At 61.4% G+C, this 26,415-nt stretch overlaps 2 protein-coding genes across 25 annotated transcripts; one reads left to right on the top strand and one right to left on the bottom strand.

Moving 5' to 3' along the window:
* The first annotated feature begins 6,224 nt into the window (after nt 1–6,224).
* On the top strand, nt 6,225–20,843 carry SSBP4 (single stranded DNA binding protein 4). 23 transcript variants are annotated; one of them, XM_077859369.1, is made up of 18 exons: nt 6,470–6,628; nt 12,485–12,557; nt 12,934–12,995; nt 13,088–13,172; nt 16,915–17,004; nt 17,491–17,556; nt 17,781–17,840; nt 17,926–17,995; nt 18,160–18,227; nt 18,315–18,382; nt 18,721–18,766; nt 18,863–18,898; nt 18,999–19,053; nt 19,148–19,218; nt 19,311–19,389; nt 19,757–19,785; nt 19,950–20,057; nt 20,425–20,843. In XM_077859369.1, the coding sequence occupies exons 1-18, from the start codon at nt 6,570–6,572 to the stop codon at nt 20,452–20,454; spliced, it is 1,155 nt and encodes a 384-aa protein (XP_077715495.1). In that variant the 5' UTR covers nt 6,470–6,569; the 3' UTR covers nt 20,455–20,843. The 23 variants fall into 23 exon arrangements, with proteins under 23 accessions (XP_077715488.1, XP_077715495.1, XP_077715499.1 ...); XM_077859356.1 differs by lacking the exon at nt 6,470–6,628 and adding an exon at nt 7,329–7,746 and having other exon boundaries at nt 19,950–20,173; XM_077859364.1 differs by lacking the exon at nt 6,470–6,628 and adding an exon at nt 7,333–7,746.
* Nucleotides 20,844–21,063: 220 nt separating this feature from the next.
* ISYNA1 (inositol-3-phosphate synthase 1) lies at nt 21,064–24,739 on the bottom strand. 2 transcript variants are annotated; one of them, XM_077859354.1, is made up of 11 exons: nt 24,719–24,739; nt 23,931–24,059; nt 23,651–23,812; nt 23,228–23,360; nt 22,931–23,124; nt 22,609–22,758; nt 22,311–22,526; nt 22,017–22,181; nt 21,794–21,907; nt 21,503–21,720; nt 21,064–21,365 (listed from the first exon to the last, which is right to left on the bottom strand). In XM_077859354.1, exons 2-11 carry the CDS (start codon nt 24,048–24,050, stop codon nt 21,164–21,166), a joined length of 1,674 nt encoding a protein of 557 aa, XP_077715480.1. In that variant the 5' UTR covers nt 24,051–24,059; nt 24,719–24,739; the 3' UTR covers nt 21,064–21,163. The 2 variants fall into 2 exon arrangements, with proteins under 2 accessions (XP_077715480.1, XP_077715479.1); XM_077859353.1 differs by lacking the exon at nt 24,719–24,739 and adding an exon at nt 24,165–24,302.
* Between the last annotated feature and the right edge of the window lie 1,676 nt (nt 24,740–26,415).

Below are 26,415 nucleotides of genomic sequence, written 5' to 3'. Positions count from 1 at the left end.
GTGCAGGTCAGAGTTCAAAATGGGAAGTTTTGGGGGTTGTAGGGGGACTGGGTGATTTTTTTATTTTTCTCCTTTTTTACTATGAAATAATGCAACGTATAAAAATTTAGATATATATCTGGAAGCCGACTTGGGGAGCATGGGCAAGGTCAAGAGAAGCTGACAATGAAGCTTGAATCTGGAGGTCTCAAGAGCTGTTCCAAAGGGGCACCAGGGCGAGGCCTGCAGGGACCCCGCAGGAGTTGGTGCTGCGAGTCTCTGCTGTCCTCGTGTGGCCATACTCGGGATTGCAAGTCCTGGGGGTTCCCGGCCCTTCACACCACCAGACTCCACCAGGGAGGATGGTAATGACAGTTTGTGTCACAATCAGGCTGAGACCCCTGGGGACACTGGAGGCCTCGGATCCCAGCACAAAGGGGACAGTGGTAATTTTTAATTCATTTGGTTTGCAACAGGTATTTATCGAGCTCCTGCTGTGTGCCAAGCATTGTTCTTTGCACTGTACAAAATATTCAAATTCCTGGCCCTGGGATGCCTGGGTACTCAGTCGGTTAAGTATCTGCCTCCTGCTCAGGTCATGATCCCAGGGTCCTGGGATTGAGCCCCACTTCAGGGTCCCTGTTGAGTGGGGAGCCTGCTTCTTCCTTTCCCTCTGCCGCTCCCCTGCTTGTGCTCTCTCCCTCTCTCTCAAATACATAAAAATCTTTAGAAAAAAATAAACAAAACCAAAAAACAAATTCACTGCCCTCCTAGACCTCATGGATTACTGGGGACATGGGAAATCAATGTGCAGGGCAGCCCAGGTGGCTCAGCAGTTTAGCACCGCCTTCAGCCCAAGGCATGATCCTGGAGACCAAGGATGGAGTCCCGCCTCAAGCTCCCTGCATGGAGCCTGCTTCTCCTTCTGCCTGCGTCTCTGCCTCTGTCTATGTCTCTCATGAATAAATAAACAATTTTTTTTTTTAAAGAAAGAAATCAATGTGCAAAAACAAAATTTTCAGGAAAAATCCAGCGCAACCCAGGTTGGAGGGCCTCTCTGAAAAGACATTGCTGGAGCTCAGGCCTGAAGGATGAAGAGAAGCAACCCATGGGGAAGGGCTGAGGGAAAGGTGTCCCAGGCAGGGAGAACAGCATGTAAAGGCCCTGGGGTGGGAATGAGCTGGATGCTTGCAGCAGGATCATGCACAGAAAGCACCCAAGTTCCCCTTAGCATTCATTCCGCAGTGTTGTTCTTAAGCTGAGGGACTCCCAAATGGGGAAGAAAAGACTCCTCCCTTTTACTGCCCAGAAAGAGAGTGGGACCTTAGGTGCCATGGAGCCTCTTCTGCCACAGGAAGAGATCAGAGGTCTGGAAAGGAGAGGTAAGGGAGAGATGTTGCCATGCACCCCAAAGTGGGACCTGGTCCTCCACTCTCTGCTCTGTGTCTTCAGGCAAGTTGCTTCCCTGTGCTGAGCCTCAGTTTTATCTGCAGAACTTTCTCTGTAGCTGCTACAGGCTCTCCTTTCCTCCACTCCTTTCTTCCCTGCTCCTCCCGGCAGGCCTGAGGTTTTCAAAAAATGCCTCCAATTTCCCAGAGTGAGTATCCCAGACCCAGACAGGGCAGGCATGCCAGGGGATGAAGTGCTGCCTCTGGATCACCTATGGGACTACCTCAGTACCTCTCAGGGCTCAGTTTCCCCATTCTATAACATGTGGAGAAGATATGCTACCTCTCCAATGAGGCTGCTCGGTGGCTTTTCCAGGGATGATCTGATCCTGGGCTGAGCATACCAATTTCTAATGATTTGGAATTCAACTGTAGGCAGGAGGGGGAGGGACTTACTTTGTGGGCACAAGAGACCACAGAAAGTCCTGAAAACAGGGCAGGGTACCGGCTCAGGCTGAGCCTTATGGAGGATGGACACAGGTGCTGTGGGGGGAGCTGTAGACTTGGTCGAGGCTCCTCCTCCCAGTCCTGGGTCCCTTCTCTCGCCTAGAGTTCATCGCAGCTTTGCAAGCTTGGGAGGTTCAGTCGCCTGCCTCCCGCTCAAAGACTCACAAGCGCAGGCCGCAGCAGGCTGCACACACGATTCACATCCAGGCTCATTCTCCATCTGGGGACTTCTGTCTCCAGGTGATCGGTCTTGGAATAGAGGAAACTGAAACTCCAAGGGGTTGCTGCCTTTTCAAGGAGCTTAGTCCATCTGAGCGAGCCTTGGCTCCCCCACCCCATCCCCAGGACTCCCGGGTTGGGGGCCTTGCTCCTCCCGCCAGGTCTCTGCGAGAACTCCCACCCCAGCTCTAGCGCTCACCGGCTGCTGTGGCTTCTCCCCTCCCGGTGTTGTTTGGGTTTTAATTTTTGTGTTGCAGTTAGAAAATTACCCATAATTACAGCTTCTGAGAGGAAACATCTCCTGGCCCAGACCCGGCTCCCAGCTGTGGCCCGCCTCCCACGCACGGCTGGGGCTGGGCTGCAGGAGCCGCCCTCCGGAGCCCGGCCCCTCCCAAAGCCTGCCACTTTAATGGGGCGGCGGGGGGGGGGGGGGGGGTGCTGCTTCCATCTCCAGTAGGGAGGTAAACCCAAACCAGCCTTCCGAGCGACTCCTGCAACATATTCACCGGCAGCCAGGGCTGTGTCCGCAGGGAGCACAGATCCAATGGGAGGCGGAGGCTGCCAGCCAATTATCTGATGCATCATTTTATCGTAACAGTGACAAATCCAGCCAAGGCCAGTGCAGAATCCGTAATCCAGGGGAGATGGCCAAGGAAGGCAAGAAGAAGGGAGGAGAGGAGAAAAGGGAAGGAGGGAGAAGATGGAGAAGAAGGAACTAGTATAGGCCAGGCCAGGAGCCAAACTGCCCTCCAGGCAGCAGGAACAGCCAGGGCAAAGGCCGTGAGGCGGGCCTGTGAAGGGTGGATAAGAAGACTGGAAAGACTGGAAGGAAGTGGGAAGGACAGCCTCCCCCTCTCCCCCACCCCCCGCAGAAAAAAAAAAAAAAAAAAAAGACCCAGCCCTACAAGCACAGCCCGCTTCAGGCTTCCCCAGGCCCCGCCCCCAACCCGGTGGTAATCCCGAGGCCGAGAATCGGCTCAGGGCTGCAGTGCCCGCGCAGCCACACAGGGGCGATCGGGAGCTGGTGAAGAGATCCGGGTCTGGGATCCAGCCGAGACCCTTTAGCCTACTCGGCTCGCGGTCCCCACCCGGGCCCCTTAATTAGTCCCCGGGGCTGCTAAGGCCCAGAGCCCCTGTCTACTTGGGCCTCTTACCGGGACAACCTCCTGCATCCCCCATGCCATCCTAATCTCCCCAGGAGCCCCATGGAGCTTCTTAAAATCCTGTTGCAGATCCTGCCCCTCAGGGCTACACACGTTCCCGTGACTCTATTGCTCTTGGAACAAATCTCAACCCGTCCCTTCGGGAGTGATCCGGCTCCCCTTCCCCCTGCTCCAGCCGCACGGCCCTCCTCGCTCTGCCTCCAGCACCTTCACCGCGCACCCATCTCAGGGCCCTTGCACTTCTGTGACTGCAGGCTGAACATTTTGTTTTCAGATCTTTCAGATCCACCCCTCCCCTTGTTAAACAAAACAAAACTCCCCTCCCCGTGCCCGTCCCTCGTACGGGTGCGGGGTGGGGGCTCTTTTGCGGGTTCGGCTTTTACAAGGCGTGCGCCCCGTTTGGATGTGCCTGCGGCTCAGCTTCCCTGACGCCGTGGGGGGCCCAGAGCTCGCTCCTCTCGGACTTTTCCGCGGGCACCGAGGCTGTGTTTGGAGATCCGTCTCGGTTGCCATGAGAACCGCGCTAGGCGCTCCAGCCGGCCGCGCCTCCCCCTTCGCAGCTCGCGCCTCCGTCTCCCTCCTCTCCCCTCGCCTCCACCCTGCTCCGGGAGCCGGGCCCACTCGCCGGCCGTCGCTGGGTCCTCTCCTCCCCCGGGAAGCCCTCCCTCTGCCCAGCATGTAGTGCTCCCTGAGGTTATCCTGACTCGCCAGCTTTTGACGGTCAGCTTTCCCCAGCAGAATCTCTGCTTCGCAAGCAGTAGCAACGCGTCCTGGCTGGGTCCCCAGGTCCCTGCACCCAGCAGACGCTCAGTAAATGTTTGTGGGGAGGTTGAAGAGTCCCAACGACTCAAGGAGCCGCGGCTCAGGGCGAAGGACCCTCGCAGGGCACACAGAACCTGGGGAGCCACGGAGCATTGGGAGATAAATAAGGGGTGCCTGGGGTAGCAGGAGGAACATCTGCAGGGCCTGGGTGTCACAGTTGTCACCAATACGCTGTGTGACTTGGGTAAGCCACACTTTCTCTGTGTCTCGTTGAAAGTGAGCGCTGGAGAGCGGTGGTGGGAGCGGGTATTACATGAGGGTGCCCTGGAGGCCCACGTCCGTCCGCTGGTGGCGTCCGGGGCGCTGGCAGTCGCCAGCAAGAGGCCCTACAGAAGCTCGCCGGCCGCACCCCCACTCGCTCGCGGCACAGGCCCCTCCTCTACCCCGGCTCCGGGCTGGGGGGGCCCCCAGCGGGAGAGGAAGCTGGGGGAGGGGACGACCGGCTGGACAGGAAGTGGGAAGGGCTGGCGTCCCCCTCCAACCCCGGCTGAGGCCCCTCGGGATGGAGGCGGGGCTGGGGCCAGCCTGGCCCTTCCCTTCCTCTCCGCCTGTCTGGAACCCTAGCGGCTCCCACTTCCCGACTGCCAGGAGGCCTGAGGGGTGGGGATCCCCACTGCGGGGCGCAGCCTCTAAGAAAGGAGGTATAACACGGGGTCAGCTGGCTGTGGGAGAGGGTACTCCCATCTAGACACTCACACGCAGACACACACGACACAGGAAACCAGAGTACACAACGCAGGTCCCAGGGAGCTAGCAATCAACCCACGCGTGGAGGCACAGGCATGTGCACATGCACGCAAACGCATACACATTTGTGAACACGTGTGACGGTGTTATTCGGCCCCGCACAACTGCCAAGGACACAACCACCTCGGAAGAGCCAGGGCCAGTTGTTCAGGCAGCAACCTTTCACTGGACCACCACCCCTCTAATAATGATGTATCCATGCACTCACACAGGAACTGCGTGTTCACAGACACACACACACACACACACACACACTTGCAGTCATGTACAGGAAAAAAGAACACCTATGGCAAATATTCACAGAAACATCCAGACCTGGAGTCACAACTGGACTGCTTCTCCCTACTGGTTGCCAGTAGGTCCAGTGCACAGGCCTCCTCCACCCCTCCCGGGAACACTTACTTCAGTGTCTGCCCCATCTCACACTCCCTGGAAGAAGGACCCCAGGAGGAGAAATGAGTTACCCACTGCCTGCAGTCTTGACTCCTTCAGAGGGGTGATTAAATGTGGGCTGCACCCAATTTACAGGTGGCAGCACAGAAGTCAAGAAGTGGCAGCAGGAATGACCCAGTCAACAATCACCCACCGACTACTATTGACACAGGGTGTGACTGTGGGGCAGTGCAGGGTGGCTCCCAGGGAGGGGCCCAGGTATCCCAGGAACTCCCTGTGTGGTTGTCTTTGTGTTGCATATGTGTGTTGTGTGTGTGTGTAGCTGTATCTACAGGCCATGTGACTGTGTGACACTGACACATTTATGGCACTGTGAGACCCCAGGGCTGTGTGTGGAGCCCTGTTCAGGCTGCCATGGTGTGCCCCAGGGTGACTGCAAGTAGCTGCATGGGCTCTTTCCACAGCTTGTTGGAAGCTATAGCACAGCTGAGCTTACGTGTGTCTCTCTGCGGTTATAGGTCTATGTGATGGTGGTCGGTGTGTTTTGTTGTTCTGCGAGCCACTGTGTATACGTCTGTGTGTATGACGGTGTGTCCCTGAGTGAGCTGTATGTGCGGTAGTTCTCTCTCAAGCTGTGTGTGTGTGTGTGTGTGTGTGTGTTGGGTCGGGTAGTTCTGCTGCGGGGTGATACACCCCGCTTTTTGCTTTATGGAACTCTCACTGGTTGTTCAAGTAGCTATGTGGATTTATGTGTGTGGAGTCCGCTGTCCGAGACTGTAGCTGCAACTGTGTGTGGCTGTGTTCCTGGGTGTACAATTTGGGCAGCTGGTCCTAACTGGGGAGTGTGTGTGTAGCCGTGATCAACTGTATCCTGCTGTGTGTCCCCAGGTGGCCGTCCCCACCCGTGCCTGCGTGTGTGTCCCCGCGCCCCTCCCACCGCGGCAGGCACTGCGCGTGCGCGCCCGGCCCACGGTCCCCACAGCGGGACCCATCCGCGCGCCCGCCATCGCCCCTTTAAGAGCGGCGCCCGCGGGCGGCAGGGAGGCGGCGGGCGGGGGCGCGCGCGGCGGGAGGAGGGGGCGCGCGCTTCCCGGAACAGCCCGCGCTGAGGGAAGAGAGGAAGAAAATAAAACCCGTGGCTGGAGCTGAAGCTGGAGCTGCCGCCGCTGCCGCCGCCGCCGCCTTGGCCGTCTGGAGCTCCCCCGCGCGGACGATGCCCGCGGTGCCCGCGCGGGGCTCGGGGCGGTGAGGCCCGGGGCGCGGGGTAGCTATGGCGACCGCTAGCGCGGCCCGCGGTGCCGCCTGACAGGTGTGGGCCCCGGCGGCGGCGGTGGCGGCGGCTCGGAGCAGCATGTACGCCAAGGGGGGCAAGGGCTCGGCCGTGCCCTCCGACAGCCAGGCCCGCGAGAAGTGAGTCGGTGGGCCGAGGCCGCGGGAGCCGGGGGCGGGGCTCGGCGGCCGCGCAGCTTCCGTGGGCCCCAGTGCCGGCGGGCACCGCGCGGGGCACGTGGGCGCGGGGGCAGGGCGTGCGGGGCCCGAGCGCTCGAGGGGTCGCGAGATTTACGGAGGCGCGCGAGACCCGAGGGGCGCGAGATTTGAGGGGCGCGCGAGCCCGAGGGAGCTCGAGGGGTCGCGACATGTGTGGGAGTGCGCTAGATCTGAGGGGTGTGAGGAGCTTAAGAGTTCGCGAGATTTGAGGGGCGCGTCAGACTTCGGGAGCTTGAGGGGCGCAAGGAGTCGTGAGGTTTGGGGGGGTGCGCGAGAGCCCAGAGGTCGTGAGAGTTGAAGGGGCGCGGGAGACCCGAGGTTTGCGAGATTTGAGTGGGCGCGTGAAACTCGAGGGCTAGGGAGACCCGAGTGGCTCAAGGGGTCGCGACATTTGCGGGGGCGCGAGAGACCCGAGCGGGACCTCCCCGACGGTCGAGACTTGGATGCGCGAGTTTGCGGTCGCGCGTGCGCGCGAGGTCGCGCACTGAGCGGTTTCCCACATTCTCCAGGGAAGTTTCCGGGGCGGGCGAGGCTGACCAGTCGGGGACCCCTGCCTGTCAGGAAGAGCTGGAGAGGAGAGGGCCTGAAGGGTGCTAGCCTCAGCTCCGCGCGCAGGGCAGCTGGGTGGGGCTCCCAGTGGGAGGACCCCGGGATCTGCGAAAACACCTCACGCGGAGTTTAAAGGCCCCATCGTGTCTCATTCCCAGTCCCTTTGATGGCCAGATTTGTCCTGTGCTCGTCCATTTCTTATAGAGGGTCCCCTCTAAGCCTTGGTTTGGAGATAGGGTCCTGGTGCTAAAGAAAGTTTGGAGGACACCAGATGGCCACGTCCCCTCTTTCAATACTCGGGGGTACCCGGGCCCTGGGGAGGAAGCGATCTGCTGAGGTTTCAGGGTCTGGGGAACCGGAGAGCTCTCTCAGAAGGCGGAGATGGGGGTGGGCATACTGAAGAGGTCCGTGGGTTGCTTTGAGCATTGGTTTCTGAGATACGGACAACCGGCCTTGGAGGATTCTCACAAGGACTGGGTGAAAGGCTACAGGTAGAGCACCCCACATAGGCAGCCACCACCCCAGCCACTTCCTGCCTCTGGGCCTCGGTTTCCTCCTCCGTGAAATGGGCGTGTGTGTGGGGGGGTTACATTGCTCAGGTCCTGAGCTCTCTGCTTCTGTGTTTTTCTTCCCTGCTCACAGACCTGCCTCCTCCTCCTCTTCTTCCCTCTCAGGTCCCTGTCCTGAGCCCACTTCTTGCTCATCTCTACTCTAGGTCTGGGACAGCCTGCCCCAGAAATGGACTGAGTACCTGCTGGGTGTGTGGATGGTGGATCCAATAATAAACACTCCCAGCCTACAGGGCAGCCTGGAGGACACCTATCACCCAGAACTAACTAGCACTGCATTTGGTCCTTGGTTTCAGGGCTTTTTAAATAAGGGGACGAAGGTGGCTGGGATAGTCGAAGGCCCCTTTGTCCCCTTTATATCCTTCCCCTGTGGCCCCAGAGGTTCTGCCAACGTGAAGTGCTGCCGTTCCGTTAATGACAACCATGGTTGCTGTCACTGGGTGTCTTGTGTTTGTTCCTGGGATTGGTTTTGAGATGGGGCATGTGACCGCGGATAGTTTCTTCCTTAGCCCAGCAGATGAGGGAATCACCTTGTGTTTGCTCTGGCTCTTGCGGGGCTTCCAGGTGTGGCTGTGTGCAGCCTTGTTTGAAGGGCAGATGGGCAAGAGGTTCTTGAGAAAGGAACTAAGTCCCAGAGGCTAAGCAGAGCCAGTGGACACAGGGGAGCTTCCAAGAAGAGGGAAGGAACAGGAGGAGGAGGAAGAGAGAGGTGGAATTTGTGAGGATCATCACCCTGGCCACTGGCTGAGAGAAGGGCTGTAACAAGCATGGAGGCTGCCGGGCAGATGGTGAGGAGGGTGGTCACCACCCTGGTGAGAGATACCTGAAGGCCTGGCCTTGGGGGGTGGGGGGAAGGGTGAAAAATGTGTGGGCTGGAGCAATCCTCTGTGGAGGAGTGATACAAAGCTCTGATAGGGGGTTTCTCCCAGCCCCCAGCAGCAAGTCCAGGGGCTTTAATGGGGAGGAGGATGCTGTGCTGTGCTCAGAGCATCCATTACCTACCACAGTTCTTTGTGATTACAGTGGTGGTGCCGTATTGTAGTCTACAAGCCTCTGACATACCAGCATGTCACCTGAACAGCCCCATGTGCATTTCTTCCTGTGAGCACTTGGGGTCTGGGGACTCCATATCCTCTAGGTCACTTGTTCCTTCCATCCACCTGCCCCCCTACAGCAGAAACCCCTCCCGTGAGCACGCTCTTTGTTCTGCAGGTCATTTGCCAACCTGGTTAGGGATGGGGATGCCAGGATTTGGATCCAGGGCCCAGGCCCTTCCCTGTAACTGAGATCAGGGCCTGGACGGTGACACCTCAAGCTGGAAGCCCTGCATGAGGTAGTACCTGGAAGGTCTCAAAACAACATGGCCAGATGTCCAGGCTTCAGAATTTTTCACTCAAAAATAGCTCACAATTCTTCCCTGAGACTCTATCCTGGTAAAAATTAAAGTACGAACACATAAGAGAAATCAGAAAAACTTAAAATCTTCTCTGGCTTCTCTTTGCTTTGGGGATAAAACCCCAAATCCTTTAACATCAAAATACTAAGCTAACTTTTATTGGTGCTTACCAGACTGCCTGTGTTAATCCTCCTGACGTTGCAGGAAGGAGTCCCAGTGTTGGTTTATTCATTCATTTGGGGTAGCTAGGGGCCCAGAATGCCCTGGGCTCTGTTGTATGTAAGCTCAGTAGTGAATGAAAGACACCAAGTCCCTGCCCTCCCAAAGCTATATTCCAGAAGGAGCTACAGGCATTGAGCAGAGAGATGTGTCAGAAGGAGATAAATAAGTTGATTGGGGGGTGGATGGGGAAGAAGGAGGTTAGGTGTGACAGAGAAGACTGTGACAGGTGATATTTGAACCATATAGGTCTCTAGGTGGAAGTGCCCCAGCTGGGGGGACACCATGTGCAATGGCCCTGGGGTCAAGGATGCCCAGTGTGCATGTGTTGGGGCATTGGAGGGAATGAAGGAGGAGTGCTATAGGGTGTGTGTGTAGACTCTAGAGGCTGGGCTGGGGAGGAAGCAGCCCTTGGCGGAGCCCTGTAGAAATCCAGGTAAGAGGTGGTAGTGGCCTGGACCAAGTGTGGTAGAGGAGGTGGGAAGAAGGCTCCAAAGTAGAAGAGAGAGCATTTTCCTTAAGTTTTTTTCCCTAAATTCTGTAAGTGCAGTGAGCTCAGAGGGATGGATGGGTGCATATTCACAAACCTGTGTACCTTTATGAGTCAAGGCCAGACTACCCAAGTCAGGTCTTGGGGGATTGGGGGCAGGGGAGGTGGGAAATGAAAAACCTGGGTGGGGAGCCTATTAAGGCTGGGCCATTAGATGTCTTGTGAACCCCTAGGTTGGGGGGGCCAGGCTGGTGCATCCCATGGGCAGCTGCATACAGATGTCATTAAAAGGGAAAGGAGGCCACCTAGAGAAGTGAAGGCCTAAGGGCTGAGCTAGTGGAGGGGTGAGGGGAGCAGGCAGGGCTAGGGTCCTAGACCTGCATCCTGGGTCAGATACCACCACTGAACAATCGGGGGAGGGGGGGGCAAAGGGGAGATGTGGGAGGACCTGATGGCTGGCAGTGTCCAAGCTCTTTGAGCCAGAATGCCCCCAGGGCAAGACTGCAGCCTCCCTGTCCCTATTCTTACCCCTACCTACCTGGATCCCCGTCCCATCTCGCTCCCTTAACTCCAAGCATCTCACCCCCAGACTTTCCTGCTTCCTGCAGTGACCCCCAATATGAGTGAGGGCCTGGCCAGACCTCTCTCAGCCTCTCTCCTTGCCTGGGTTGGTGGGCAGGCCTGTGCCTGTTGGCTCTGCTCCAGCCCATTGGCTTTTCGAGTTTGTTCCTTCTTTGATGGATGTGGGGCTGGCATATGCAGACTACTCAAAGGCTCAGGAAGCATCTGGGAAGGAAGAGAATGATAGGAGTGAGTTGGACAGGTAAAGGAGGTAAACCTGGAGGTCACGGGGCTGGAAAGGCTGAGAGGGGTGTGATGACTTGGCGGAATCCACAGCCAGTCTTCAGGAAGACCCACACTTGGAGCAGCGTGTCCACCGTGGGCTATACCCCTGTATACCCTGTCCCTGTTGGGGGCTGTCACAACTCCTTTGGTGTGGTGTGAGGTGGGACAGCTGTCCTGCCCAGTCCCTCCGATGCCCGCCTCTTGTCCTTCCCTAGCACAGACTACCTTCCAGCCCACCAGGGAACTCAGCTGCTTCCTACTATTGCTTCCCTGTCTCCCTGCAAGCAGGGAGCCTCCAGGGGTACAAGCATCTTTTGTGTTCACTGCACAAAGAGGTGCTGGGCTAATGTTGAATGAATGAAAATGGATGGGTGAAGGAAGGGGATCCAGTGTAAGGACAGAACCCATGGGGTGGAGCAGGGTGCAGGGGCCAGGACAGAATGGCTGGAACTGCCTCAGTGAGGTCTGAGAGGAGCTGCAGAATGGAGGTGATCTGATAGGGGGCGGGTATGTGAGGATCAAGAAGTCTGGCTGGGAAGGTGGGAGAGAACAGGAACATGAGTCAAAGCCGGGTTATTTTAGGATGGGGCCCTCAGCCAGGGAAGGGTAGCCAGCTGAGCAGGGAGGCGTACTGAAAGGGCTTCCAGCTCAGGCCAGCCCTTGGGGAGCCCCCCCACCCCAGTCTTGGATCTAGACCCAACCCTCCCCCAGCCCCTACCTAGGGCCTAGATAGCACTGGAAGGGGCTGGTAACTGTGAAATGGATGGATGGGAAATGGGTGACCCCAGGAGGTAGGAAGTTATTTCTCTGCTTGCTGGTAGAGAAGACTGATGAGAGGGGGCATGGGGGCTGAGGATGCAGAGGCTCTGAAGGTGGTGTAGAGGGGCCGGCCTCCCTTTGTGGCCTGCGGAGGACACTGCTGGTTGGAAGGTGGCCTGTGTTCTTGGGGCCTGCAGCAGCCAAGTTGGTGCATCCAGGAGTACTGGGCACTGTGTTTCCACGAAGTAGTGCCATGGCAGCCGAGTGGCACTGCAGGCCCCCCTGTCCCTCACCTACCCTTACTTCTCCAGACTCCCCCTGGAGGGCTGGTATAGATAGGTCATGGCGACCAGTGGTGGATGGGTGCTGATCTTGAGAAAGAGTGGGGGTCCAGGGACACCTGGAGGAGGAAGACTTCAGGCTAGAAGGTCCCTTTCTTTCCCTAGCAGACAAGACTGGAAGGAAATTAGGTATTGAGCCCTGGCCACATGGTCTAGGGTACCCACTGAGAGATCCCATCCAGGGCCCAGTCTGGAGTGACATCCAAGAGTCTGTCTTCTGGCCAGAAGACCTCCCAGGGACAGAGGCTATTCTGGGGTCTCATCATTGGCAGAATGGGGCCAGGACTTGGTCCACGAGTTGTTGAACTGAGCAGAATTTGGCTTACAAGTCAGGGCAGGGACTGTTGGGAGTGCTGCCTAGAGGAAGGGCCTGCAGGCTGGGTATTGATGGATATGTAGGAGTTGGCGAGTCAGCAACTGGTGAAGCCATCATATCAGGGTGGGAGAGATGTGGGGGGTTGGGGAACCAGTGGGGGGCAGTGAGTGAGGCTGGGGTTGGTATCACAAAGGGCTTATGGAGGCCTCTCCCAGGGACTCTTGGAGAGGGGCTGCAGGGATGGCTGCAGGCTCTGGAGAGCCTGAGCCAGCCCCCACCCTGCCTGCCTGCAGGTTGGCGCTCTATGTGTACGAGTACCTGCTGCACGTCGGTGCCCAGAAGTCAGCCCAGACCTTTCTGTCTGAGGTAAGCCAGCCTTGCCAGGCAGAGCTCCCCCTGCCCCAGCTGGGCCCTTCCTTACTCCCCATACCTGGCGTCCTCTCCACCTTCTTCCCATTGGGGCTCCAGTGGTGGGGTTGCGTTGTCCCTCTGCTGGCCCAGGGAACTGAGGGCTGGGCCGGGTCAGGGCCCATGGGCTGGTGTTGGGGCATCTGTCTAGGCATCCAAGGATCTGTGCCTACTTCTCCACCCTTTACCCAGTTATCCCCCGCCCAGCACCCTTGCTCAGGCTATTGGTTCCCTGCTCCCCAGGCGCCAGGCTGGGCTGGAGCTGCTTCAGGTTGGAAGAGGTCAGGCAGGGCCAGGCAACGGTCCCCCTCACTGTATTGCCTTTCCCCTGCAGATCCGATGGGAGAAGAACATTACGCTGGGGGAGCCCCCAGGCTTCCTGCATTCCTGGTGGTGGTGCGTGTGGGGCTGGCCAGGGTGGGCCATGGAGGGGGGCTGGGTGGGGACGCATGGGGAAACCATCGTCCCCCCACCCCTGCCGCCCACAGCGTGTTCTGGGACTTGTACTGTGCAGCACCCGACCGCAGAGAGGCGTGTGAGCACTCAAATGAGGCCAAGGCCTTCCAGGACTACGTGAGTCCCTGCCCCAGGGATCCGGCCCAGGGCTCATGGGCATGGGCCGGTTTCTGGGCCTGTGGCCTTGGGGGCCTGCATGGCCTGAGGCTGGCTTGGGTGGGCAGGTGGGTCTGGCATTGAGGTTTGATCTAGGATGTTGGCCACTTCTAGGGAGTCCCTGTGCCCTCTACTCAGTCTAGGATCACTCACAGGGTGGGGGAGGCTCCTTCCATTGCACCCAACTCCTGAGCCACAGGCCCGCTCCCCCCTCTTCCCTGCACCTTCCTGAGGCCAGCCCCCACCTCTCCTCCTCTTCATCTGAATCCCTGGGGGAACCAGGAACTCCTACCTTCCCATCTGCCCAGCTGGGTGTATGTGTTGGGGGTTGGGGCCACCACTGCGAGTCCCCTCCTACTCCAGCCTTTCTGACCCAGGCGGGGGTGGAGTGGGGTGGGGTGGGGGGGTGGTAGGGGGAGGTTGGCTAACTGGCAGGTGTACCCTTGAGCAATAGAGGCCCAGCCCTGGGCACACTTCCTGACTTTGGTGACGGGCTGTTGACCCCTACCTCTTTGGCCTCAGTTTGGCCAAAGATGACTGGAAGTCAGGGGCCTGTCTGGAGAGGAGAGAGGATAACATGAAAGGGCTGGTGGCATCTTGTCAGGGGAGCAGATGGCCGCCCCTGCCTTTATCCTCCTGGTCCTGGCTGTGGGGCTTGGCCCCCTGGCTTCTCAGAGAAGTCTCTGGCTGGACAGGAAGGGCTTGGGGGCTCTGGGCTCACTGAGGTGGTGGGGGAAAGCAGCAGCTCAGCTGGAGTCCAGGGGTGGTGCAGCTCTCCAGGAGTTCCCCTCCCCCTGGTGCACCCACTCTCCTACAGCTGGCGTTTTTTGTCTGCACCCCGCTGGGCCCCCTCAGGCTTCCCGGGCTTGGCTGTCCCCATCTCACTCTGCAGTTGGCCAAGGTCACGCACCGCCTCCCCACCTAAGGCTCCCCCACCCTGCAAGGGAAGGCCTCTGTAGAGCTGGGGTGCAGCTCGCAAGAGCTGGGTTTTCGGGGTTTCAGTCCCTCTGCAAATGTACGCTGTGCAGGGTTGCCGGGGACACACTGTTGGTCCCTGTCGGGTCCCACTGCCCGTGTGCCATCCCTCTGTCCCTCTCCTGCCAGAACTGCGGCTCCAGGGGTGTCTGGAGCTGCATGCGTGCGGAGTGACTCCGCATGGGTACTCACTCCCAGTCAAGCCTTAGCCCCTCCCAGCCTGTGCAGCGCCCCCTTCCCTCCCCACCCCTGCCGCGGCCTCTAGCGGCCTCTCGGGGCCCCTCTGGGGAGGGCAGGAAGGCGAGCGCTGAGTTCTTCACATTGACGGGGGCGCGCTTCCCGAGAGCGCGCCGGTTACCATGGCAGCGGAGTGCATCGGGGAGCCGGTGTGGGCCCAGCAGGCGTTGGGGGCGGGGGTGGGGGGGGGAGGGCCCTGGCCCCAGGATGACGGGTTCCCTGAGGCTGCGGGCGCACATCCTGCCCGGCAGCTGCTCTGACGTGGGGGGAGCGCCGTGCTTGCCTCGCCTGTGGGTGTAGGGGGGGAAGGCCTCGGAGTGGGGGCTCAGTTTGCCCCTCCTGGCTCCACAGCCGACCTCAGCGTCTCCAGGAAACGCTCGGGCGCCCAACCCGTCGTCATAGCAACGCGGGAGGGGCCAGGGCGTCTCCGGGTGGATGATTGACGTGGGGGGTCTAGCTCGGGCCACCCGCCAGGGAGGGTGCGCCCGCCGGGTATTAACCCTTCTGGGCCTAGAGTTGGGGAGCTGCAGAGGCTGAGGGGTGCCTTATCTTCTCCCTGCCCCCACACCTTGTAGGCAACCCAGAGAGCAGCTGCCCCCCTCCCCACCAGGAAATGCTTTGGCGCCTGTTGTGGCTTGAAAGGGGCGGGGGGACTCCTCTCCCACCCTCCCTGCGGTAGGTTGGGGGGAGTGGACAGACCGAGAGCTCAGAAGTACCTCCTCCAGCCACTGAGGCAGGCACGAATAGCTGCTCTAGGTGTCAGGCTGTGTGTCTGTTGAGGGGATGAGATGGAGGTAGGGGGAACCTGGCAGTTTGGAGGGGGCAGGGTGAGAGCTTTATCCCCTACTCTTTTTTTTTTTTTTTTCAAGATTTTATTTATTCTTGAGAGACACACAGAGAGAGGCAGAGACACAAGCGGAGGGAGAAGCAGGCTCAATGCAGGGAGCCTGATGCGGGACTCAATCCCGGGACCCCAAGATCATGCCCTGGGCCAAAGGCAGGCACTCAACCGCTGAGCCACCCAGGCGTCCCTATCCCTTACTCTTAGGGTCTCTTGGACTTTCAAAATGTTGGTGCTGGGCCCTGGGAATGTTTTCAATCACTGTAGGCCTTGGGAGGTGCCTGCCCAAGCCTCCGGCCCAGGTTGGGGCCTGGGCAGGAGTCCTTCAGAGGCTGATCTTTGAGAAGGGGCAGGAAGAGGAGGCAGCTTGCAGTACCCAAGGGGAAGGGTATGTCTTCAGGGGTCCTGCTCTGACCTAGCCAAGGGACCCTCTCCCCACTTCTGTGGGCTAGGAAATGCTGTGTGACTGTGGGCAAAATGCTTAACTTCTCTGAGCCTAAGTGGCTACAGTTTCGCAAATTCCTGAGCATCCCTGGGTGATAGCCTGTGCCAGTCCCAGGGATAGCAGTGACCCACACAGACCATACCCTTCCTCTTGAATCCTGTCAGGGGTGGAGTGGGGGTAGATGGTCCAGACAGTTAAGAGTCAAGGGGCCCCCAAGGAAGTACTCTCTTTACTCAGTCCTTGCAGAGTTGTCCTCCTTCCCTATCCTTTGATGTGTCCCCTCTGTGCTGTAGACTAGGCCTCCATTTCCCTCCTCCCTGCTCTGTTCCCAAAGGCAGACAGGTCTGGGACTTGGAACCTACCAGAGGAAGTGGCCTGTCAGCCTGTCCCCCTGCCAGCTCTGGCCTGCCACCAGCATCTCCACCCTCTGCTGACATGGGAACTCCCCTGACTAGCACCCGGTCTTCTCCCCTCCTCCAACTGAAGAGAGGTTGGGAGCCTGGAGACCCCACCCCAGTAGTCCTGCTCTTCCTTCCACTCCCTACTGGACGAGGAGGAGGAGTGGTCTGCACAGCAGCTCTAGGGAGGAGCCCTCTGGGAGGGAGTTTCCTCTTGAAGCTGCCAATTGATTTTTGTGTGTTTGGGGTGTCTTGTGTCCAACTGGGAGTCCAGCTAACCTGCCTTTCCAGCCAGGAGGACATAGGGCCTGTTGGGATGGGCCTGGAATCCGGGACAATGCTCTCACTAGTCTAAGGTGAGGTTCCGATGGAAAGAACAAGCCTGTGCCGGATGCAGGAAGCACATGCTCACTGGAGGCCTGGCATTTTCAGACCCCCAGAATCCTCTGGCTTGGGACTGACTCCTTGAGGGTGGGATCCTCAGGTCTCTGGCCTCCTTCCTGGGCTGTGGACTGTGCCTGGCAGGGTCTCGATTACCTCCAGTGTCTTGGGTACAGCAGAGGGACACAGCCTGTGTCCACACAGCACATCTCAGGAGGAGGCTGAGTTAGGGTTTCTAAAACCAGGACAGAGCCGGGAGGCTGCTCTTCCTTCATCCAGAGAAGCCTGCAGGCATCCTCACAGGGGCAGAGGATCACATGGGCCAGGTCCCTTGTTCTGTGGAGTGGGCTGCTTGCCGAGAGGAGGGGACACTGAAGTAGGAAGTGACCTGACCTGGTCTCCCTGGTCTCCTCCCACCCCTCACAGAGCGCTGTAGCGGCTCCCAGTCCTGTGATGGGGAGCATGGCCCCCAATGACGCAATGGCAGCGGGCCCCATGGCACCCGGATTCTTCCAGGTACAGCCAGGACTGGTGCCCCACCCCCCACTCCAACTCAAGTGGGCATGTGTTGGAGGGTGACAGGTGTGGGCGATGATGGGGGTGGGTGAGTGCTATGTGGGGAGAGGCCCCGCCAGGTGGGTAGGTGGATTATTTGCTTGCTGGTCTCAGTGGCGCCGGCAGGGTGGGCTGTTTGGGCTGGGCCTGCGGCAGGAGAGGGCCTCCTGCCGGGTCTCCATGTGGTTGGCCTGTGCGTGCTTGGTTGCTAAGGGCCTCAGAGCATGGCTCTCGGAGCCATGCAGCTTGCCCATGACTGGTCCCCTAGAGTCCCTCACCCCAAACCCCGTTTTCCACTCCGGGAAGTGCAGGGCAGGCCCACCCTCACCTCCACGGTGCCCGCCTTCACGGCCACCCTCTATGGCCAGGCCCAGCAGGGCCAAAGAGAAAACAGTGAAGCTTCAGTGGACCTCGCTCCTCCCAACCCACCTGGTTCTGTCCTCCTAGGGCCCCCTCGGCTCCCAGCAGCCCCCCCACAACCCCAACGCCCCCATGATGGGGCCTCATGTTCAGGTAAGGATCTATGACGCCCTGTCCCTCCACACACGCACATCCCAGCAACTCGAGCCCCCTGGCCCCACCGCACTCATGCACCAGGCACTGGCTGGCTGCGGTTTGCTGGCTGGTCCTGGAGGAGGGGGCTGTCCAGGCTGGGGGCCCGGGCGCCGCAGGGACGGGGTAGCTTTGGGGGGTGAGTGGGTGGTGGGAGGTGCTGATCCCCGGCCCACCTCTTCCAGCCCTTCATGTCACCGCGGTTCCCAGGGGGCCCCCGGCCCACCCTGCGGATGCCGAGTCAGGTGAGAGAGGGATGAGGGGAGGGGGGGCAGGAGTTGGGCCAGGGTGGGGGTACCCACTCTCAGTGCTGCCACACCCCCTCCGCAGCCTCCTGTGGGCCTCCCTGGCTCCCAGCCCCTCCTCCCTGGCACCATGGAACCCTCCCCGAGAGCTCAGGGTGAGTACAGAAGCTCCAGCTGCTGCCGCTCCCCACCCAGTAGGACCCCAGCTCCAACCTCCATGTCCCTGCCACCTCCTGGTGCAGAACCGCCCCCATCCAACCCATGTGCGCACGGGGGAGTGTTACTGGCCTGAGCCCTCTTCCTTCTGTCCCCGCCTCAGGGCATCCAAGCATGGGCCCGATGCAGAGAGTGACACCTCCACGGGGCATGGCCAGCGTTGGACCCCAGGTGAGGGCTGGGTCCAGGAGAGGAGGTGCACGTCAGGGGCTTCCCCCAACACCTTGGCCTGCACTCACAGCCCTTTTGCTTTTCCAGAGTTATGGAGGTGGCATGCGGCCCCCACCCAACTCCCTCGCCGGCCCAGGCCTGCCCACCATGAACATGTAAGGCCCGGAGAGAGACCCCTGGAGTGTGCCCATGTGGGCCACCATTCAGCTTCGTAGGCTCGCTCTGCTGAGGCAGACTCAGTCTGCACTACAGTTCTGCTGGTTTACTGTGCTGTTGGGTGGGGAAACTGAGGCCCAAAGGCCAGTGAGTGATAGGATGGGATTTGCAGGTTGACCAGAATCCATCCAGGGATGCATTACCATCTCAGCCAGTGTCTGCTGCTCTGCGGGCCTGTTTGAAGGGTACATGGGGTGGGGGGGAATGTCACAGAGTGTGTAGTGGGGGCTGTGCACCACCTGGCCCCACCCCAGGGTCCACCCACTGTTTCTTCCAGGGGCCCTGGAGTGCGAGGCCCGTGGGCTAGCCCCAGTGGAAACTCGGTGAGTGGCAGGCTGGCCGGCCAGGGGAGGGTGGGGGATGGGTCATCAGGGTGGGGGTGCAGTGGGCCGACTGCTCATGGCTGCCGCTCTCCCCAGATTCCCTATTCCTCCTCCTCCCCCGGCAGCTACTCGGTGAGTGAGGCTGTGGCTGGGCCACTTGAGCCAGGGGGCAGGGGTGCTGGGTGGCAGATGGGGGCTCTTTCTCACCTGCTCTGTCTCCTTCCTTGTGCAGGGACCCCCAGGAGGAGGTGGGCCCCCTGGAACACCCATCATGCCCAGTCCTGGAGGTACTACAGCCTGGGTGGGGTCCAGGGAGGGGTGTGCTTGCCTGGAGAAACCCTCACCGCCCCCCATCACCTCATGCACCAATATCTTCCCTAGACTCTACCAACTCCAGCGAGAACATGTACACTATCATGAACCCCATTGGCCCGGGTGCCGGCAGGGCTAATGTGAGTAGGGGTTACAGGGTGGGGGCAGCGGAAGGCGGTGGCCCTGCGGGGGATGGGGTGACTCGAGTCCCACGCTGCCCCTCCGCCCGCAGTTCCCGCTCGGTCCTGGTCCAGAGGGCCCCATGGCGGCCATGAGTGCGATGGAGCCTCACCACGTGAATGGATCCCTGGGTGAGTGGGCGTCCGCAGACACCCGCCCCCCCCATGCCCCAACACCGCTACCTCACGGGCCTTTTGCGCCCCCTGGTGGTTGGTCCTGCCCGTCTCCCTGGTTTCTCTGGTGGTGTCCCTGGTGGAGGGGCCGCGATTGGGGGTAGGGGAGGAGGTTCCAATAACTAAACCCAGTGTGCCATCACTGACCCCCGTCTGGACCCTCCATCTGGGACCCCCAGCGGTGCACCAGTGGGCAAAGTCCTAGGGACAGGGCGGGACAAGTTCGGGGAGGTACGGGTGACCCTGGGGCTGGGGGAGGGGAGGGTGTTGGTATGGGCCTGGCGCAGGCGCATCTGAGCTGCGGTCCACGGTGTGTCGTCCGCAGGCTCGGGCGATATGGACGGGTTGCCGAAGGTGAGGAGCCGCGCTCCTGCGTGGGGCGGGGCCTGGGGCTTCTGGGGTGCAGGGGTGCGAGCTTGGCTAGGGCTGTGAGGCCTAGTCCGGGTTGGGCCGAGCAGGGGTGGGCAGGGCCTGCCCCGCGGGGCGGGGAGTACTGCGCTGACCACAGCCGCCCCCAGAGCTCCCCCGGCGCCGTGGCCGGCCTGAGCAACGCCCCGGGCACCCCGCGGGACGACGGTGAGATGGCGGCCGCCGGGACCTTCCTGCACCCGTTCCCGAGCGAAAGCGTAAGCGACTGCGTCGACTCCCCCCCCGCGGCGGCGTCGGGCCGGAGGGGCCTGGCGGGCAGGCCCCGGCGGGGCGGCCGGGGGGCCAGAGCAAGACCGTGACCGCGGCGGGCCAGGTGGGGGGGCGGCCGCGGCATCCTTCCCCTCCCTCTCCCCCCTACCCCCCCCACTCCCGCCCTAATCTCACCAGCCCGCCCCCAGTCCCAACCCCACTCTGGGACCCGCACCCCAGGGCGGCCTCCCCATGCATCACCACCTGTCTCTTCCCCTCCCTCCGCCCCGCCCCCCACTCTCCCCTGGGGGGCGGGTCCCAGCCTAGGCCGGAGCTGAGCCCGCCTCCGCGCGCCACCCCCTCGTCTCTCCGCAGTACTCGCCCGGGATGACCATGAGCGTGTGATGGGGCAGCAGCCCCTTGCCCACTGCCGGCCTCGGCTTCTGCCCAGTGCCCCTGCCTGGGACCAAGGTCCAGGGGCTCGGGCAGTCTGCTGGGTGAGGGTCTGAGGTCACACCTTGGGTGACTGTACTCCATCCAGTTCAAGGATTGGACAGCTGGGAGGCCCCGCACGAAGGACTCTCATTTTATAAAAAAAAAAAAAAAAAAAAAAAAAGACAAAACAAACAAACAAACAAAAAAAAAAAACGCAAGGACCTCAGAGACGTTCTTTCCTTATAGGCCCTACCCGCCATTTCTATTTTGTCCCAGGGGGCTCCTTGGGGACCTCCTTCCCCCCTGGATGGCAGGGGTGGGCCCCATCAATAAATGTAACTTGGTTTTGGTTTTTGGTATCTGGTCTCAGATTTCTTTGCTTGGGCTTGCAGCCACAATCTCCTATCATGGGGTTAGACAGAGGCCTCAGGGTTCTAGAAGTTTCAAGAGTTGGGGCATCAGTTTCTGAAGGGTAGATAGGTGTGTCTCCCATGTGAAAAATGGAGATGGAGCTGGAGTTGGGTGGTTAGGGTTAGGTCGTACGCAGGTGCTGTGAGAACCCACAGGTGATGCTGGGGCTGATTGTAGCACTGGTTTTATTGTCTTTAGGGTCTGGGAAGGGTTGGGTCCTGAGGGGCAACAGAGGCAACAGTTTGGGGGGAGAAGGATGGCCATGGCCTTAAGTGGTGGGCATCTGGGGTGCCTCAGCCTGCGAGTGCCCATTGGCATCACCCGTACAGCCATTGGGGGCAGTTGGCGCTGGTCCTTTCTTGCAGGGCACAGGGCAGGCAGCAACCATAGGCCCCACTCGCTTGAGGCCAGGGCGCTCCATCTTGTGCTCCAGAAGCATGTGGTTCTGTGGGGGGAGCCCCACACAGGCCCTGGGGGAAAGGTCGGGACTTAAGTTGGGCCAGACCCGAGACCAGCAACCCCACAGTCTCCAGTCCCTAGGGTCCCTGTGCATAGCCCGCCAGTGGACATTTGGGCTTGGAGGGGGACCCCGCAGCTGGAGGCACACCTGAGGATATTCTCGATGCAGCTGCGCTGGCGGAAGAGGGCATTGACCACAGGGCTGCCCGGCGGCACGAGTGGCGCCTTGAATAGGAAGCTGAGCAGGGACAGCACGGAGTGGAAGCCCTGCGGCTCTGGGTCGGCATCGGTGCAGAAGCTCACGCGCTGGCACAGCTCGGTCAGCAGCACCAGGTCCAGCATGATGGGTGCGGCCAGGAGGGAGTCCTGCAGGGCCGGTGGGTCAGAAGGTGGGCCGGGCCGGCGGGCAGCCCCACTCCTGCCCCGGCAGGCCCCGTACCTCACAGGTGTTGTGCAGCACCAGCGTGTTGGTGCCGCCCAGCATCAGCTCCGAGGTGTACTCATCCAACGCACGCTTGCTGTCGCCCACGTATGGCACGTACTTGATGACCACCTGGGGGGTGGCAGGAGGTCACAGGGGGTCCGTGCCCTTCTCTGTCAGGGGCCCTTCCCTGCCCCCTGGCCTCCGTGCCCCACCCCCCCACGGCCTATGACCCACGCACACAGTGGTCGGGCTCCTCGCCGGGTGCATAGAGCACAGGGTTGCTCTGCACCATGTCGTCTACCACGCTGCTCTTGGACACCTCCTTGGAACGGAACTGCGGCGGTGCCGACAGGTTCTGCCCGTCATTGTTGCCCAGGTGGTTGTAGCTCACGATGGACATGGTCTGCGGGAACAAGGGGCCCCGGGGGCAGCTGCAGGCCCCGCAGTGCATGCCAGCCCAGCTGCCCACCAGCCTGGCACATGGGGTCCAGGCCCACCCCTCCTGAGCAGTGCACCCCCCAGGCCCACGCACCTTGAGGCCAGAGCCAATAAGGAAGTCCACCAGCACGGACTTGACCTTGGTTTGGCCTGACTTGAAGTCATCTCCACCCACGAAGACACGTCGCTGACGGGCGAGCTCAAGCGCCCCAGGCACCAGCGTGTTCTGCGGGGACCCGTTGAGGAAGGCACAGCCCTCCAAGATGCTGGCCACAGCAAAAAGAGTGGAGGGCGACACCTCCAGGCCCAGCTGTGGACGTAGGCGGGTGGTCAGCACGGAGAGGTCCTTTGGAGCTGGCCCTGACCCCTCTCCAACCCTGAGGGCCGCGCACCTGGATGGTACGCAGCAGGTTCTCAGCAGTATCATTGAGGCCGGGGATGACTTCGCAGAAGCGCTCCGTGTTTGCGGTCCACAGCACGATGACTTTGTCTAGCCCAGCACTGGATCGGAAGTCACGGATGTCCCTACGGATCTGCTCCAGCTGGGCAGGGAGGGAAGGAGGTTGTACAGGCCCCTCGACCTGGGGAGGTCTGGAACCGCAGGATGGGAGCGAGGAGACACATGGACAGTAACACGGGAACGGGGGTTGGGTGGTGGGCGATGTCAGGGAGCAACAAGTGGCAAGGGATAAAGGGCTTGGGGCGGGGCCGCACCTGCTGTGCGCGCGTGCCCAGTATGAGATTGTCAGCTCGCACACTCTGGTTGGCTGCGATGAATTCGGGGATGTAGACGGAGGGCCGAGGGCGCAGAGCCTCCAAGTGTGGCCACAGTTGCTCCTGCAGCCCCCAGTCCAGCACCTGTGCACGCCTCATCGCCTCAGCCAGGTTCAGCGACGATATGTCCCAGCCTGGGGCGGGGGAGGGGGACACCCCCAAGCTCAGCCCAGCCCTGAACATGGCCCCTCCAGGCCCCGCCTCCCACCCCAGCCCCCTGCCTAGGGCCCCGCCCACCGTCGAACACGAGGTCGTCGGGTGCCACCATGGGCAGCAGTGCGCTGAAGGGCACGAACACCTCCTGGCCCTCGGCGTCCAAGCCCAGGCTAACGGTGCCCGCCTGCGTCAGCGAGCCGTAGTAGTTGGCCTCCTGGGGGGCGGCAGGCGGGGCGGAGTGAGGCGGGGCGTGGCGTGAGTCCCTAGCCGGCCAGGGCCCCGCCCGGCAGCCTCAGGCTCCGCCTTCTGGACGCCGCAGCTCCGTGCTCCAACCCGCGGCAGAAGCCGCTTCCCCTTCGGAGGTTCCCCCCACCCCCGGGAGCCCGCCGGCACCGTAGGCCCCGCCCCCTGAAGGTCCCCTCCTTCGTAGAGCTCCGCCCCCTAAGGGCCCTCTCCCCCGCTCCCCCTGCACAGAGGCCGGCCGGGCCCCAGCCGACCCCCCACCTTGCGGCCGGTGCGCGTGGGCCAGGACAGGCGCAGCCGGTTGGCCAGCACGGCGGCGGTGAGCGTGGAGCCGTTGTTCCCGCCCCAGCCGACGAGCATGACCCCGAGCCGGGGCACCTGCCGGGCGGTCCGAAAGGTGAAGCGCGTGGACGTGGGGTACACCTGGGGGCGGACGGCGCCGTGAGCCGGGGGCCACAGGCCCTTCCCCCTCACTGCAGGGACAGGGTCTCCGACCTTAGGTAACTCCCGTCCCTACCCGCCACCCCGGTCCCTTGCCCACCTTGAGGACACCATCCTCGCGGCTGACGCACGTCGTCCGGTACTCGTACTGAGCCTCGATGGCGTCGGGGCCGTAGACCACGTCGGGGCTCTCGACCACGAACTCGGCTGAGGCCTCCATCGGGGAGAGCTAGGGGCGCAGGTTGGGCAGGAGGTCAGCGGGGACGCGCGAGTCGGCGGAGCGAGCCGACCACGGTCGCCCGGAAGCCCGCACTACGCCCGGGGCCGCACTCACCGGCGCGGAGTCAACTCGGACTGTGGCGAACGGCGAGGGCTCGGGGCGCGCGAACTCCAGAGAAAAGAGCCGCGGCCCCGCCCACGCCCCGCCCCTCACCCCACCCGCGCCAGGGAGGAGGGGCGCGCGGGGAGGAGGGGCGCGCCCGCCGGGCATTCGGAGGACTCGGGTTCAAGGCCCCGTAGACCCGGCCATCACTGCCCTGGGGCTCCCGGACAGCCACGTGGGCCACGGACCCCGGCCCGAGCACGGGGCGCGCGGATTCGCCTTGCGCCACAGCCGGTTAGGGCGCGCGGCCGCTTTTCCTCATTTTTACAAAAGAGGACATTAAGGCTGCGAGAGCGCGCCGGGCCAGGCCCAGGCACCAGAGAGGAGATGGCCCGGGGTGCTGCGGTGGGGGCTCGGCCCCAGACGGAGCCGGGACTCTGACTCCAGAGCCAGGCAGGCGCCCCGGCGGCCTCGGCCTTTCCCCTTCCAGAGCAGTAGTACCCACCAGGCCCTCCTGACCCGGCTGACACGGTGCGCGGGGCGCTGCGAGGCCTCGGTTTCCCTACCTGTAGCAGGAGGGCTGGCAGGGCCAGGCTTGAGGGGGCCAGTGTTCGGTGGGTGAGGAGGGGTGGGGAGGGGGAGGGGGCAGGGCCAAGGAGGTCAGCTGGGGAGGAGCTGGGCAGGCACAGCACTGCGCCCCCCTAGCACCCAGTGATAAGGGAGCGTGGGAACCCGGCGGGCGGGCGGGGGCGGCTCCCCCAGGAACTTTCCAAAACAAGCGGCCTCCTCCGGCTGGAAAGTTTCCACCACTGGAGCTGACCCAAAAGGTGGATAGTTGGGAAGGCTCGCAGGAAACATGGTCAGGGCCTGGCCTTGGGGGCTGGGGGCTCCAAGACTCCTGTTCCAGGCATCGCCCTCAAGGGACTCCAGTGTGGGGGAGCCGGAAGTAGAATGGGGCACCCCTAGCCAGAGGCAGCACACAAGGAGGGTCTGGCAGGGCAGGTTGCCTGGAGGAAGTGGTTGCTGGAAGGGGTCTGGAGATACGAAGACATCGCCTATCAAGAAATATGAAGAGCTGCCCAGGCAAAAGCCTGGGGAGCGGGCCCAGGGGCCGATGACGAGGTGGCCAGGCGGGAGGGGAGAGGAGCAGTTCAGGGTCAGAGCAGCCCCTCAAGGCTGAGGACAGGGAATATCACGTAATAAATATTTTAGTTTTGTCCCTGGTTTCTGGCTGGAGATGGCGCTCAGTCGCTTAATGGCCGGCGATTTCATCATACCTAACAGAGCCTCCCTAAAAACCCCTGGACGGCATGGGGCTGGGCGGACCCATGGAGGTGCTGGGAGGGTGGCACACCTGGAGGTGGCGGGGCAGCCCAGGGCCGCTCTCCACACTCCACCTTCGGCTCCCTCCACTTGGCTGTTGCAAGGGTTTTTCTGAGCAGTGAGCCATTCTGACAAACCTAGGAGGGAGCCGAGGGAACCCCGGATTTACAGCCGCTTCCTTGGCAGTATGGGTGGCCAGAGACCATGGCAGGTGCTGAAGTGGGTGGAGTCTCGTGGGACTGAGCCCTTCACTCGTGCGGTGTGATGCGTGCTCCAGGAACCCCAGGAACCGGAGTACACTCGGGGCCGGGGGCCTGGAGGGGGCCTGCGCCAAGTGCCAGATGACCTGGGAACGTGTGCAGAGAGCAAAGGCCCCCTAGCCCAGCCCCGGGGAACCCTAGCATCTGCAGGGCAGTCGGGGTGGGGTGGGGGTGCTAGCAGAGCCGGCTCCCCAGGGGAGTAGGGCAGGAGGCAGCTGGGAGGGACCGGCCTTGGGCTGCTTCTATTCCTAGCAGTCAGGTGGGCACCGTGTAGCAACTGCGGGGACCGCCGGGGTATGTGACACGGGGTGACTGTGCTGCTTGGGAGCAACTGGGCACCCCTGTCCCCACCATAACACAGGCTCCTGAGGGCAGGGGCAGGGCTGTCTTTGTCCCGCTGAGTGCCAGTGCCCAGGTGGAGCTCAGCACACAGGAGGGATCGGGGTGCTGGTAGGATGACAGCTAGGGACATTGTCCAGCAAGGGGCACGAGTGGGCAGCCCCAAGCCCTTGGGCCATGGTACAGGTTGTGAGGTTGGGGGGACCTTTCTGAGGCCCCTGGGGGGCCTGGATTTGTGGCATCCTTGGTCGGGAAGGAGCTTGATGGGACCCCCTGCAGCTAAGGTGCACTCTGGGAGTGATGGCCATGGTGCCTCTGGGGAGCGTGAGGAGCTGCAGGAG

This window comes from Canis aureus, chromosome 19 (assembly GCF_053574225.1).
Source record: "Canis aureus isolate CA01 chromosome 19, VMU_Caureus_v.1.0, whole genome shotgun sequence".
NCBI classification, from domain to species: Eukaryota; Metazoa; Chordata; class Mammalia; order Carnivora; family Canidae; genus Canis; species Canis aureus.
This window is presented reverse-complemented; position numbering and strand designations above follow the sequence as displayed.

What these genes read in the sequence shown, in the direction of transcription:
- SSBP4 (XM_077859355.1), top strand. Translation starts at nt 7,637, where the DNA reads ATGGGGGTGGGCATACTGAAGAGGTCCGTGGGTTGCTTTGAGCATTGG. An exon ending in CGGGTGCCGGCAGGGCTAAT is followed by an intron (nt 19,219 to 19,310) that starts GTGAGTAGGGGT and finishes CTCCGCCCGCAG; the next exon opens with TTCCCGCTCGGTCCTGGTCC. An exon ending in ATATGGACGGGTTGCCGAAG is followed by an intron (nt 19,786 to 19,949) that starts GTGAGGAGCCGC and finishes AGCCGCCCCCAG; the next exon opens with AGCTCCCCCGGCGCCGTGGC.
- ISYNA1 (XM_077859354.1), bottom strand. Translation starts at nt 24,050, where the DNA reads ATGGAGGCCTCAGCCGAGTTCGTGGTCGAGAGCCCCGACGTGGTCTAC. An exon ending in GCGAGGATGGTGTCCTCAAG is followed by an intron (nt 23,813 to 23,930) that starts GTGGGCAAGGGA and finishes GTCCGCCCCCAG; the next exon opens with GTGTACCCCACGTCCACGCG. An exon ending in ACCTGCTGCGTACCATCCAG is followed by an intron (nt 22,527 to 22,608) that starts GTGCGCGGCCCT and finishes CTACGTCCACAG; the next exon opens with CTGGGCCTGGAGGTGTCGCC.